Raw genomic sequence first — 14,572 nt, forward strand, 5'->3', positions numbered from 1 at the left:
CGAGATTTAGAATTAAACTCGAGATTTGTGCTAAATCTACTTAGCTAAATCTCGGATTTAGGGTAGGTGGAAACGTAGTATTAATCATAAAGCCTGGTACGCTGCTCGCGCTAAATTTTAGCTCCCATACAAATTATCGAAAATTTTTAGCCGAGATAAAATGGATCCCATACAAGTTATCGATAACTTGTATGGGAATTTTATCTTGGCTAAAATTTAGCGCCAGCAGCGTACCAGGCTTAAGCTATAAATTTACTAGAAAAGTAAAGTAAATTTCATTTAATTGGGGAGTCATCCCTATTTTAACTTTAAATTAAAGTTAAATGTACCAGAAATAAGGTGGTTCACACCTTATTTTTTATCTGTAAGTTGTTGTAATACGTGTTAATTAATGTATATGGATCAAGTGGGATAATAATTCAGTACGCAGCTAGGCTTAAAATGTGAACCCAAAGTGCTATTCGCATCTGTAAAACTGCCTTACTGTCCACAGTAAAAATAAACAGTAACCGCTCATATAATTTTTCTTAGAATATTCTTTGGAGTCTCTTATAGTGTTCTTATAGGTGCGATGAAAAATTAAGCTCGGTATTAGGCTTAAGCGAGTAAAAATCATGAACCTAGAATAAACCATACCTTTGCACAACTGAATCATTTATTTTCAAAACATGATAAGTCCACTTTTTTTCAAAATTCGTTTTTTTGACTAAATTTGTACTCCAGGGATAACCACGTCTGTCTTCAAAATATGAAGTATCTACTCCATCTATATCCGATTTTACAGCTACGCGAAATATTTTTTTAGTATCAAAAACAGAATAAGTCCCGGACTAATCATCTTTTGAAAATAAACAACAGCTTCTTTTTGTGTAAATGCTATATATTCGACTAATGATTGAATATCTTAATTTTAAAGCTACTTTAAAGTTAAATGAGTAGTCCGGACATTGTATTTTAATCTCTAATACAATTGTTTGATAGACTAGGGCTAAAAGCAAAATTGTATATCCATTTTAAAACTAATTCCACATCCGTTTATTTTCAAAGTATCCCGACAAACAATTTTGGTTCTATAAAGCTTTACAGATGCAATTGTTGCTTCTGTAAAGCATTATAGAAGCAAAATTGTTAGTAGGGATGATAAGTCCAAAAGCGTTTTTATTTTTTATTATTTGAACTATCGCTCCAAAAATTAAAAACGAAACGGTATTTTGTAGCTAGACAAGAGTTCTACAGAATATATTTTTTATAAATTTTGCTACGTATATCAAAAGAAAATAGAACGTTTTTTTCTTCTCCTGAAAAATTAAAAATCATGGACTTATCAAGTTTTGCAAATAAATGATTCAACTAGCCTTGCGTTTTATTTTCAGGGATTTTACAGGCCACAAAAGAACAGCTAAAGCCAGAACTATAATATGTCGGATCGTCGGATGAAAACGGAGGAGAACAGCGCTCGCAACCGCACTCGACGGATGAAAACTTGTCGAAAATACAAAGAAAACAACAACAACTGACAGTAGCTTCTGACTCCATCCGCCAATTATGGTTCTGGCTTAAGTGTGAAACCCCCTTTATAATTATTAACCCATTTACATTTACTGAACACATTCATCACCATAATTATTAATTTTGCTGAACACATCCATTTTAATGCCGATGTGTTTGCGTGCGTGTGTGTGATTTAAAATCTCTCCAGCCAATATATCATATCTCTCCACAACCTTTAAAAAAATTTCTTCCATCAACTTGAGCATCGGACAGGCGACGTTTTTGCTCTTTCGTTTTTTTTGTGTCTACTGCTGAGAGGAACTTCATTTAATACAAAAAAAAAAAGAATAAAAGACTCAAAAAAAAAACTAGAAAGTGTTTTTTTTAGAAGAAAAATTATTCAGTATTCTGTGCATATTTTACAACAAATAATACAAGTGGAATTATTAAAATCCACCCGTAATCGATTTTCAAGTAGCAGCCTCTTCAGGCATCGTAATAAATAATAAATGTCTGAATTGCAGTCATCCCTTTTGCTTAAAAAGCAATTAGGAGGTAAGAATTTTTTTTTCTTTTTATATTAATCATTCTTATTTTCATATGAAAAAAATATATAAACTCTGAGTCAACTGAAAAAATTACAAAGAAATAAAATAACCACGAAAAAAAACAACCTCAAGAAGCCTTGGAAAACGAAATAAACATGAATAAAAAAAAAAAAAAATCCAAAATGCCGCAGACAACGAAACCAACACAAAATTCGAGGTTAAAATTCTTTTCATTTCGAAATCTGTGTGTTGTCTCATTCATTTTGGTAAATGTACAATACAAAAAAAACGTGCAAAATTACACCAGAAATTTCTCACAGCACATTTTTCCATTTCGGAAAAATCGATTTTCAAATCGAAATCTTAAGATAATGAAAAACACAAAACATAAATCTCTTTTTTCGAGATGTGCTAAAGCAAAAAAAAAAAAAAAGATCGAAGAAGATATTTCTTTGTGTAAAGTAAAACTGTGGGGCTTTTGTCTCCGAATTTGGTTCTTTTTAGTTTTTACAAAAAAAAGTACATATACATATACAAAGAACCCAAAAAAGAAGAATACCGGGACAAACGGGGGCGGTGTTGTTGTTCACATACGGATCCTTTTGTTTTTTTGTTTTTTTTTTTACTTTTTTTTTCATATATTTAATATGTTTGGGTCCTTTTTGGTTTTTGGTCAAAATGAAGAAGAATTTCTTGTTTTTTTTTTTTCCTTTTGCTTTCGGGTTCATTAAGTGCAGTCAGGCTTTCTTCTTCTTTTGGGTATAAGATAATCATGTATATATCGTCAGAGGGTTGCATTTTGACTTACTGTCGATTAAAGTCGTTGACTTCTTCTTTAAGGCGAGGTGAAAAAAAAAAAAAAAATAAAACAGACGACAATGAGAACGACGACGCACGGCAGCTTGAATTTTATTATGTGAATCACTTTAATTTTTGTTTTGTCTTTTTTTACCTTTTTTTTTTTTTGTTTTGTTGTTGTTGTTTTTGTCAAAATTTACGAAAGAGAGGTATAATAACCCTCTTGTCTATATGCACGTCGTATATAATGTACCTACTCGTTTCTGTCTAACTTCTACTGATGAAACTATTGATATGAAAAATTTGTAATTTTTATTTATATTCTTATTTCAGAATTAAATAAGAATCCTGTTGAAGGATTCTCAGCTGGTCTTATTGATGACTGTGATATATTTCGATGGGAAGTTCTTATAATCGGTCCACCGGACACACTTTAGTAAGTATTTATTTTTACTTGTGATATAGGTACTATAGGGCAAGTTTAGGATTCGTAAAAAAAATCGAACTCGAGATAACAATTTTACATGACATTACGATGATGGAGAATGCCAAAAAAGTGGGTCCGGCAATTCTGTCTGTCTGTCCGTCTGTCTCTATCTGGAGCTGCAGCCTAAACGAGTGAAGTGATTTTCTTCAAACTTGGTAGTTAGCAGTTTTTGGTGATTCCCTAGAGGGGAAATTGAAATTTTATTTTTATGACCAAAACTAACGGTACCTGCCATATAACGGAAATAGAAAAGTTAATTTTTTTCAAAAACGGCTCTAACGATTTTGATTAAAATTTTTGTGTGTAATACTACACATAAGGGCCAACTTTTTAAATAAAAAAAATATTTTTTGTACCGTTATTAACGGTACCTGTCATAGAACGGTTTTTTTTCGTTTCTGAATATATCGTACAAAATTAACCCGATTTAAATGAAAATTTTTATACAAAAGTGTGTAAGTAAAGATAATATTAAAATTTTAGAAAATTTTCAAAAAACGCATTTTTGGTTTTTTAAAAAATATTTCAAAATTTTTTTTTGAAAAAACAATTTTTTGAAAACGAATCAATGAAAAATTTTGAAATTTAGTTTTTATGTGTAAATTAATTATTTCTTCAAAATGGCATACCAACTTTTTTTTTGAAAAATGTTAAAAAAATTTTATATATAAAAAATTATTTTTTAAAAAAACGGCTCCTACAATTTTCAAAATTTTTTTTCTAAAAATACCTTTTTATACGAGAAATAAAATGGCATATTTGTTTCTTTTTTTAAGATATTTTAAAACGGAGTTTTATTAATTATAAAAACAGATTTAATTTTTTTATACTACTTATGAAATTTCTTCAAAATATCGAATTTTAAATTTCTTGAATAAAAAGCTTTAACATTATAGTTACTTTAAGCATAAGAGCAAGTACGTGCGACCCCAGTCGTGCAATTTATTTCTTTTGCTGTTATGATTACTTGTAAAAATAATAGGTAGGTAGTTGTGCTTAGACGGTTGAATTTCTATCATAGGTAGAAATTCTTTTTAAAAGGTGGACATTAAAGAAGTTTATGTTTAACATAAATAATCATTAATCTTTCAAACTTCAAAGCCTTGGCCAATGTTGAATGTGTTGAATACAAGTAAAACTTTTCAAAATGTCTGAAAAAATTAACTTTGGATTTTTTTTTTAATGAGCATTAGTTAGTTAGAAAAACCGTGTAACTCAACAATAAATTATTCCTAAAGGTACATAAAAGTTATCGTTTTTGTGGTTTAGAGAGAACTTTTTTGAACTTATACATTTTTGAACCTTCAAAAAATTAATAATAGACCGAGAGCCCAGAGCAGATTTTGGGAGTTTTTGGATAGCCGAAAATGGGTCATATGTATGTGTAGGTAATAGCGTCCTGATGAAGAATTCGAAAGTCTGACAGGTTTATTTCACGGCATTCTATGGTTTATGGGGAGTTGAAAAATGCATTTTTTCCGACTTTTGTGTCGAGTATATAACCACTTAAATTCATATAGAGCCGATAAAGGGCGATACCTTGATTGCAAAAAGTTCGGTCCCAGACGTTTTATTCGCGGCATTACCCTTGCCAGACGTCCTTGAAGATTCGCGAAATAGCGATTTTCATACAAAAGTCAGAATATTATTTTTTGCAAGATATATAACCGTCTGGTGGTACCTCTTAAAAAATTACCACTACCCATTGATAAAAAAAAAAATTAGTGCCAGACGTTTAAATCACGACATTACCCCCACCAGACGTCATTGAAGAGTCCCGAAATAGCGGTTTTCATAAAAAAGTCAGAATATTATTTTTTGAAAGATGTATAACCGTCTGGTGGTACCTCTTAAAAAATTACCACTACCCATTGATAAAAACAAAATTAGTGCCAGACGTTTAAATCACGGCATTACCCCCACCAGACGTCCTTGAAGATTCGCGAAATAGCGATTTTTATACAAAAGTCAGAATATTATTTTTTGTAGGATATATAACCGTCTGGTGGTAACTCTTAAAAAACTACCACTACCTCCAGATAAAAAATAAATTGGTGCCAGACGTTTTAGGCACGGCATTACCCCCACCAGACGTCCTTGAAGAGTTCCGAAATAGCGACTTTTGTATGAAAATCGCTGTTTCGGGACTCTTCAAGGACGTCTGGTGGGGGTAATGCCGTGATTTAAACGCCTGGCACTAATTTATTTTCTATCAATGGGTAGTGGTAATTTTTAAGAGTTACCACCAGACGGTTATATATCTTGCAAAAAATAATATTCTGACTTTTGTATGAAAACCGCTATTTCGGGACTCTTCAATGACGTCTGGTGGGGGTAATGCCGTGATTTAAACGTCTGGCACTAATTTTTTTTTATCAATGGGTAGTGGTAATTTTTTAAGAGGTACCACTAGACGGTTATACATCTTTCAAAAAATAATATTCTGACTTTTGTATGAAAACCGCTATTTCGGGATTCTTCAATGACGTCTGGTGGGGGTAATGCCGTGATTTAAACGTCTGGCACTAATTTTTTTTTTATCAATGGGTAGTGTTAATTTTTTAAGAGGTACCACCAGACGGTTATACATCTTGCAAAAAATAATATTCTGACTTTTGTATGAAAATCGCTATTTCGCGACTCTTTAAGGACGTCTGGTGGGGGTAATGTCGTGATTTAAACGTCTGGCACTAATTTATTTTCTATCAATGGGTAGTGGTAATTTTTTAAGAGGTACCACCAGACGGTTATATATCTTGCAAAAAATAATATTCTGACTTTTGTATGAAAATCGCTATTTCGCGACTCTTAAAGGACGTCTGGCAAGGGTAATGCCGCGAATAAAACGTCTGGGACCGAACTTTTTGCAATCAAGGTATCGCCCTTTATCGGCTCTATATGAATTTAAGTGGTTATGTACTCGACACAAAAATCGGAAAAAATGCATTTTTCAACTCCCCATAAACCATAGAATGCCGTGAAATAAACCTGCCAGACTTTCGAATTCTTCATCAGGACGCTATTACCTACACATACATATGACCCATTTTCGGTGATCCAAAAACTCCCAAAATGTGCTCTGGGCTCTTATAGTACTGGAAAGATAGACTTTTTCGTGGAACGAAATACAGGACGGCTGAATTTTTCAAATCTGAAAGAGGGGTATTAGAAAAGCTTAAGTCCTGGTTTTCGGGACGCCACCCCCCTGGCGAAATCCGCCATTTTGGAAAACGCGAATCGCTCTATATCTCCAAAACTATGGGTCCTATAAAAATGGTTGTCTGACCAAAGTTATTGTAAATTTAATTATCTTTTTCCTTGTAGTACATTATTTTTCTGAGCGGGCAATAGTTTTGAGGTTATGTTGATTTAATTTATTTTTTTTCGGTTTTTTTAAGATTTTATCATTCCTGGTATCAGTTACATAATTTTTTAAACAGTAAAAGTTATAGACCATCAAATTTCCAATAATTTTTTATATTTTTGAAAGTCGTGCAATGTATAAGTCGAAAGTTATTGATATCAAAACTATAATCTAAGTGCAGGAAAGTTAGTAATAAAACAGGCATTTTGTATAACGAAATACAGGACGGCTGATTTTTTCAAATCTGAAAGAAGGGTATTAAAAAAACTTAAGCCCTGGTTTTCGGGACGCCAACCACCTGGCGAAATCCACCATTTTGAAAAACGTGAATTGGTCCATATCTACTACACTATTGGCTTGACCGAATAAGTTACTTAACCAAAGTTGTAGGTAATATAAATATCTTTTCTTGTGCATGCACTGTTTTTCAGCGAGGACAACGCTTTTGAGGTTATGTTGTTTTATTTTTTCGGTTTTTATATTTAATTTTTCTCAGTCTCTATGATAGAAACATAAGCACCATTAAAGTTGTAGAACATCAAATTTCCATTAATTTGGTATACTTTTGAAGATTATATGACTTTTAAAACCAAAGATACGAAACTTTAAGAGCAATCTCTCTCAATATTTTCAAAAAATATACCCACTAATATGTTTTTGCATAAGGTATGAAAAAAGGCTAAATCGTGTACGTTCTGTAAAAACAAGAAAAATATGATATGAGAGGGATTTATGTATTTAGGTGGGTAATGGTATGACTTACAATATTGTGGTACACATATTTTGTTTTAAGTCAAACATCCAACTTTTATTCTATCATAGAGACTGAGAAAAATTAAAAAAAAAAAACGAAAAAATAAAAAAATAAAACAACATAACCTCAAATGTGTTGTCCTCGCTGAAAAACAAAGAATGTACATACAAGGAATTATATTTATATTACCTACAACTTTGGTTAAGTAACTTATTCGTTCAAGCCAATAGTGTAGTAGATATGGACCAATTCACGTTTTTCAAAATGGTGGATTTCGCCAGGTGGTTGGCGTCCCGAAAACCAGGGCTTAAGTTTTTTTTAAAACCCTTCTTTCAGATTTGAAAAAATCAGCCGTCGTGTATATCGTTCAACAAAATGCCTGTTTTTTTTACTAACTTTCCTGCACTTAGATTACAGTTTTCAGATCAATAACTTTCAATTTATACATCGAAGGACTTTCAAAAATATACCAAATTATTAAAAACTTGATGGTCCATAAATTTTACAGTTTAAAAAATTATGTAACTAATACCGGGAATGATAAAATCTTAAAAAAACCGAAAAAAAAATAAATTAAATCAACATAACCTCAAAACTATTGCCCGCTCAGAAAAATAATGTACTACAAAGAAAAAGATAATTAAATTTCCAATAACTTTGATCATATAATCATTTGTATAAGACCCATAGTTTTTGAGATATAGAGCAATTCGCGTTTTTCAAAATGGCGGATTTCGCCAGATGGATAGCGTCCCGAAAACCAGGACTTAAGCTTTTCTAATACCCCTCTTTCAGATTTGAAAAATTCAGCCGTCCTGTATTTCGTTCCACAAAATGCCTGTTTTTTTACTAACTTTCCTGTACTATTAGACTATAATTACTACAAAATAAATAAAAGGAATCGTTTGTTGTTGTTGAATGAGTTAGGGCCATTTGCTGAATCGAAACTTAAATAATTTATGTTGAACATAACCTTTTTTCTCTACTTTTTCCTCTGCTTAAAATGTCAATAAAATTTTACGTCTGCGTAAGATGATCAAAAAACGTTTTTAAAATCACTTTGAATGATAAGTAGCATTGCCATTTTTGAATAAAATGTTTAAAATTTATATTCGACATCCAAACACTTGTTATGTCAAAAAGAATACGTTTTGAAAGATAAATATAGAACATTTAATGTCAAATTGCATATAAAAAAAATGCAATTGAGGTGCCTCAATTTTTTCTCATATTGTATTTTATTTCCTTCGTGTGTTTCGTTGTAAGTTTTTGTTTATTTTTTGTTTTGCCGGCAAAAGTTTTTTGTTGATAAGTTTTTGAAAAGATTAAGTAAATATTTTTGTGAATTTAGTATAATTACAAAATTATAATAATTGTCATAAATAGGACACACGCCAACAAAACGCAAATGAAATTGATGACGGAGTTCATGGAGCAGAATCCGGATTTGGCCAAATCCTTTTCTGCTACTAGCATAAATTTGCGGGAATCCCAAAGAATGTTATAGGAAAGGCGCACGTTAAAATTAAAAGTCGGACGCTGCGGTTATAATTATAATTTTCATTTTCTCTCCATAAAAACAGTTGCACAGGCACAAAAACATTCATTTTTCTAGACAATTAAAGAAAACATGAAACGCTTTGACATGAAAATGACAAAAAAGTAGCTGTCACACGAAAAAATAAAAAAAGTTTGACTATCAAATTTGACAATAACCTTACGCAGACCAATCTTTTGTAAAATGACTTTCAACAATCAAAAATCACCTTACCCGATTCCACCCAAGGATTTATGTAGAACTTAAATGCTTAAGTTTCGATTCAACAAACGGGTCTTAATTACTGAGTTAAAATAATAAAGACATTTTTTTACTTGGCATAGATTTTAAATAAAGTAGGAAATACACAGAAGCTAGAATTACATAGTCAATCAAATACATTAACGAGTTGATTCTCTAATCTCTGGTTTGTGTGATCGTCGTTACCGTTTAAGCTTGCAACTAACTTTCCGGATAGACCGACTGTCATTATTAGGCCGCTAGTTTTCTATTATTCTTGTACCTCTTCTTTCAAGTGAAAAAAAAATGGTTGTATGTCTGTCGGACAAAAATGTTGTTCAAATTGACTTAAATGTCCGTCCTACCATCGAACCGCACTGATCTCTATAATGCACTGATAAGCGGTTTGCCCACTTAAAATATCATTTTTTAGGCAAATTGAATTTGACATATTCGTTCGACTACTTTTCTTTCTCTATGTATAAAGAGAAAGAGAGTAAGATTCTGTCGACTCTCGAAAAATAAAGTGTCGTTGGAATCTTTCCTTATTTCTCATTTAATATAGAGTGAAAAAAAGGTCGGACGAAAAGTGATAAATGTAAATTTTAAATCGGATCAAAATTTTTGTATGAATCCACTATCCAGTGTATAATAGGCGTAGAGGCGCCCATCGGATCACTTAGCTCATCCCCTCAATGGCTTAAATACCACTTTATCGTTAGCGCTACTCTAGTGAAAGATAATGCCACAGGGTTGCCTATCGGTCTATTTGGGCCGAAGGCGTCTAAAACGGAGCACTTCAGGTGCGTTTTTTATTTTACCACGACTTAGTCCATCCAGTTAATGGCTGACTCTAGTTGCAAATCAAAGAGCTGGACGAGATAGAGCGATATAGTTAGGGTTGCCTATCTAAAAGTAGACCGAAGTGCTTGGCAGCCTTCTTTCTAGGTGCGTATTTTTCGACAATGACGTAGCCCGTCCAGTTAATTGTTCAATTTAGTACCAAATGAAAGGTCTGAGTTTACTGGTTTCGAATATACAGGGTGTCCCACAGTCACCGCCCCAAACGAAAACCATGGATTCCTGAGGTCATTTTAAGTCGAAAAACTTAAGAGGTAATTTTCTCGTTTTCGTCCCATTTTCGAGTTACCACGGTTTTTATGATTTTTGTTCTCTTTTCCCTTATCTAGCTTTATCTTTGCCAAACTACGTTTGATTTGAAAAATTTTTTTTACAACCAATCAAGAATTTATTACAGTTTTAGTTTGTCTCAAAACTTTTTTTTCTGCAGACAACCGTTTCTCCACAATTTTGCATCAAACACAATTTTCCTCGTTTTTTAAGTTGTTTTTTACACTTTCATATCATTTAAGTCAAAAAAACACGTTAATGAGTATTAACTTTTTGTGCTTTTTATTAAAGCCCAGTTTATTTTCATAAAAAAAAATAAGTTTTATTTCATAAAAAAGGCTACTGAAATTAATTAAAAAAAATAAACAAACTGAGTGAATTAAAAAAAAAAATAATTTTTAAATACAAAATTTATTTAAATGAATTAAAACTTTTTCTGAGCTTTATTTATTTGTTCTTTTCTTAACCACAATAGCTCAGAAAAAGTTTTTAATTCATTTAAATTAATTTTTTATTTAAAAATTATTTTTTTTTAATTCACTCAGATTGTTTATTTTTTTTTAATTAATTTCAGTAGCCTTTTTTATGAAATAAAACTTATTTTTTTTATGAAAATAAACTGGGCTTTAATAAAAAGCACAAAAAGTTAATACTCATTAACGTGTTTTTTTGACTTAAATGATATGAAAGTGTAAAAAACAACTTAAAAAACGAGGAAAATTGTGTTTGATGCAAAATTGTGGAGAAACGGTTGTCCGCAGAAAAAAAAGTTTTGAGACAAACTAAAACTGTAATAAATTCTTGTTTGGTTGTAAAAAAAATTTTTCAAATCAAACGTAGTTTGGCAAAGATAAAGCCAGATAAGGGAAAAGAGAACAAAAATCATAAAAACTGTGGTAACTCGAAAACGGGACGAAAACGAGAAAATTACCTCTTAAGTTTTTCGACTTAAAATGACCTCAGGAATCCATGGTTTTCGTTTGGGGCGGTGACTGTGGGACACCCTGTATAGGGTTACCATGTCTGAAATGGAATAAACCCTAACTGAAGTTTAACTGACTTAAATAATGGGTGATTGCCAGACTTTAAGAACAATTTTACTTAGGGTTCAACTTTAAAAGTACATCTTTACAGTTTTGAAAATATGATAGTCGATGATCGTACATTCGAAAGAAAGCGCGTCGGAAACCTAACTCAGTTCCAAAATTCAATTTCTATAAATGTCAAAAATAAACCACGATGGAACCGCATAATCACGCAGTGTCCCTGAGAGAAATATATTAATAATTATTATTTGGTTATTTACCAACAGAGATACAAAATTTAAAGAATTGAGTGGAAGAGATTTAAACTGTTTCATTGAATTTCAGAATGAGTTAATCCTTGAGTGAAACCAAACGAAAACGATATAAGTTTCATGGGCACGATCCGTCCTCCCTCCCAATTCCGGTGACGCAAGCATCTACAATACCAATACTTCCTTCGCTCTCTACAACGAGAGTTTAGCGGGTCTTATTATTCGGCTTTTAAATTTAAGCTCATCTTCTTGCCAATAAGACACAATGAATGTATTTCCCATGACGGCCGAATTAACAACGAAAACAAATTAAATAGGAATCATGCTAAATTTTGAAATTTTACTTCTCTTTCGCTTTAAATAAATCGCTTTATTGAACTGTTTTGCAAAGCACTTGGTATATTTATTAATATCACACCCGACCCCAAAATTAAGCAACTTAAGTTAACTTAAGTTAAGTTTTTTATATGCTTTGCTGTGATCGATGATGACATCGGTTATGGGAACTTTAAGGACTTGTACAAACAATATAATATCGGTCACTTATCAACAAATGTAAGCAAAATCTGTGCTCCTAGCTATCACACTCTTAAAACTTATTCAGAGAGCATCAGATTTGGAATCGGACCTTGAGATTTGTGATAGTTGACTATTATATTGTTGTATTATGGCTGCAGAACGAACAAAAAAAGTGCAATAAGACTGCCAACTACTATAAATCATATGAGCCGATTAGGGCTTTATGAGTTCTTAAAAAAAGCTTAAAGATTATAAGAACAAATAAAATAATTTCATATGACATCAAATTGGGATATCAATTTTCAACATGCCTGGTAAAGACCACATGCATCACCAATAGCTTATCATGCGTTGATTCCCTTGTTAATGAGGAGATGCGAAGAGTCAATATAATTCGTGATCGAGGCAGGTTTTTGGAGAACTGAGGATATGAACACAAAATCGGTATAATCTTTGCGTTTCATTAAAGTATAAAATAACATTTACGATGTTAATGTTTATTATTTTTTAGTTTAAAAATTAAGCATTAAATTACTAAGCCTTATCGTGAGTTTCAATTGAACAAGATTCCACCCTTAAAAATCTAATTTTACTATTCCCCTTTGTGAGTTCCGGGCGAAAAGTTGTTCACGTTGGGATATCTTCCGGTATTTTTAACCTTTTTTTTTTGTTAAAGTAATATGCGATGTAGTCCATAGAGCTCTTCTCTCACTTAAATTTTGGTGCCGAACAAGAAACAAGTTTACCGGAAAATTCATATTCCCTTCGGGTGAAACATGTCAAGTAAAACTCACGGTGGGGCTGAATATTTTCGTATAAGCTAGACTAGTCTAATGTTTTCATCTACATCATTTTTTAAAAATATTTTGTCTATATTAAACAACTTTAACATTTTTAAATCTATTTTCTAATGAATTTTTATGATTTTTCAATTTCAGTGAAGGAGGTTTCTTCAAAGCTCATCTGCATTTCCCTAAAGAATATCCACTAAGGCCACCACGTATGAAGTTCGTCACAGAGATCTGGCATCCAAATATTGAAAAGAACGGTGATGTTTGCATTAGTATTCTTCACGAGCCCGGTGATGATAAATGGGGTTATGAAAAGGCATCGGAACGCTGGCTGCCCGTACACACGGTGGAAACAATTTTGATATCGGTGATATCAATGCTAGCCGACCCCAACGATGAGTCACCGGCCAATGTTGATGCAGCCAAGGAATGGAGAGAGTCTTATCCAGAATTTAAACGTAAAGTAGCTCGTTGTGTCCGAAAAAGTCAAGAGGAATGCTCGTAGAATTTTTTGTATCTATATAAATTTAAAAGAAATTATTTAACTGATTTTTTGCTGTTTACTTTATTAAAGAAATTGTAAACAAACAAAAACGTAAATGATAAAACAACAACAAAAACCAACCAACAAAAAAGTACTATTATGCATTGTTTTGCTTAAAACCAGCCAATACGCAATTGAGAAGATTCGTAAATTTATAAATATTAAAACAAAATAAAACAAAACAAAATCAAACAAAATAAAATTTATATCCAACAAACAAAAATTTCCTAAATTAAATAAAAACAAAATAAAATAAACAATACAAAATACTTTTGCATTTCTTGCCATGTTTTCTTTAAATTTTATTCATAGTTTTCAATTTCAATAGCTGAGTTTTTCTTTTTCCTGAATCAAAATAAACCTTAGATATCAAACCGCAGTGAATACAAAAATTGCAATACCCATATGGGGCCTAAGAGGCATTTTCAAAAGTCCCATATGGAAATTCAACGCGTGGGGCAATTGAAATGGGACCCGCAGTATATCATAAAGACTGTTAAGGATGGTGGGGCTAGTATTCTTGTTTGGGGATGTTTTTCTTGGCATGGTGTGGGGCCACTTAATCGGATGGAGGGTATTATGGACCACTGAAATACAAGGAAATCCTAAGGGACACTATTCTACCGTTTACTGAAAATGAAATGCCTCCCATTTCAGCGCATTTGAACAGGATAACGATTGAAAACATAAGACTAAATCTGTGAAACAATGGCTATCCGCACAAAAAATCGGTGTTATGGAATTGCCAGGCCAGTCCCCAGATCTGAATCCTATTTATAACTTGTAGAGTGACGCGGAAAAATCGATAAGTAGATCTGATACCTCAAATTTAGACAAACTTCGGCAGGAATTTCGATGACCTTGGTACTCGGTACCTGTTGAACGATTTCGGAGTCTTGTTTCGTCTATTTACCGCCGGTTTTATGCTGTGATTCAAAAACAATAAGGGTTCGCAAACAAATACTAGTTATTTTCCAAACAAATACTACTTATTTTCTTTTAATTAAAATTTTTTGTTAATTTGTTTTTGTTTTTAGGAAGTGTGCTATTTATTTTGTCCTAGGAAAAACT

At 32.1% G+C, this 14,572-nt stretch overlaps 1 protein-coding gene across 1 annotated transcript; it reads left to right on the forward strand.

Moving 5' to 3' along the window:
• Positions 1 to 1,780: 1,780 nt before the first annotated feature.
• LOC129917057 (ubiquitin-conjugating enzyme E2 G1) lies at positions 1,781 to 13,577 on the forward strand. The gene is made up of 3 exons (XM_055997373.1): positions 1,781 to 2,046; positions 3,171 to 3,273; positions 13,105 to 13,577. Exons 1-3 carry the CDS (start codon positions 2,001 to 2,003, stop codon positions 13,460 to 13,462), a joined length of 507 nt encoding a protein of 168 aa, XP_055853348.1. The 5' UTR covers positions 1,781 to 2,000; the 3' UTR covers positions 13,463 to 13,577.
• The last annotated feature ends 995 nt before the right edge of the window (positions 13,578 to 14,572 follow it).

Source organism: Episyrphus balteatus, chromosome 3 (genome assembly GCF_945859705.1).
Source record: "Episyrphus balteatus chromosome 3, idEpiBalt1.1, whole genome shotgun sequence".
Lineage (NCBI taxonomy): Eukaryota > Metazoa > Arthropoda > Insecta > Diptera > Syrphidae > Episyrphus > Episyrphus balteatus.

Bases quoted from the DNA above. Each gene is read 5' to 3' on its own strand.
- LOC129917057 (XM_055997373.1), top strand. From the start codon at position 2,001: ATGTCTGAATTGCAGTCATCCCTTTTGCTTAAAAAGCAATTAGGAG. The intron at 2,047-3,170 runs GTAAGAATTTTT...TTCTTATTTCAG, and splicing joins GCTTAAAAAGCAATTAGGAG to AATTAAATAAGAATCCTGTT. The intron at 3,274-13,104 runs GTAAGTATTTAT...TTTCAATTTCAG, and splicing joins GGTCCACCGGACACACTTTA to TGAAGGAGGTTTCTTCAAAG.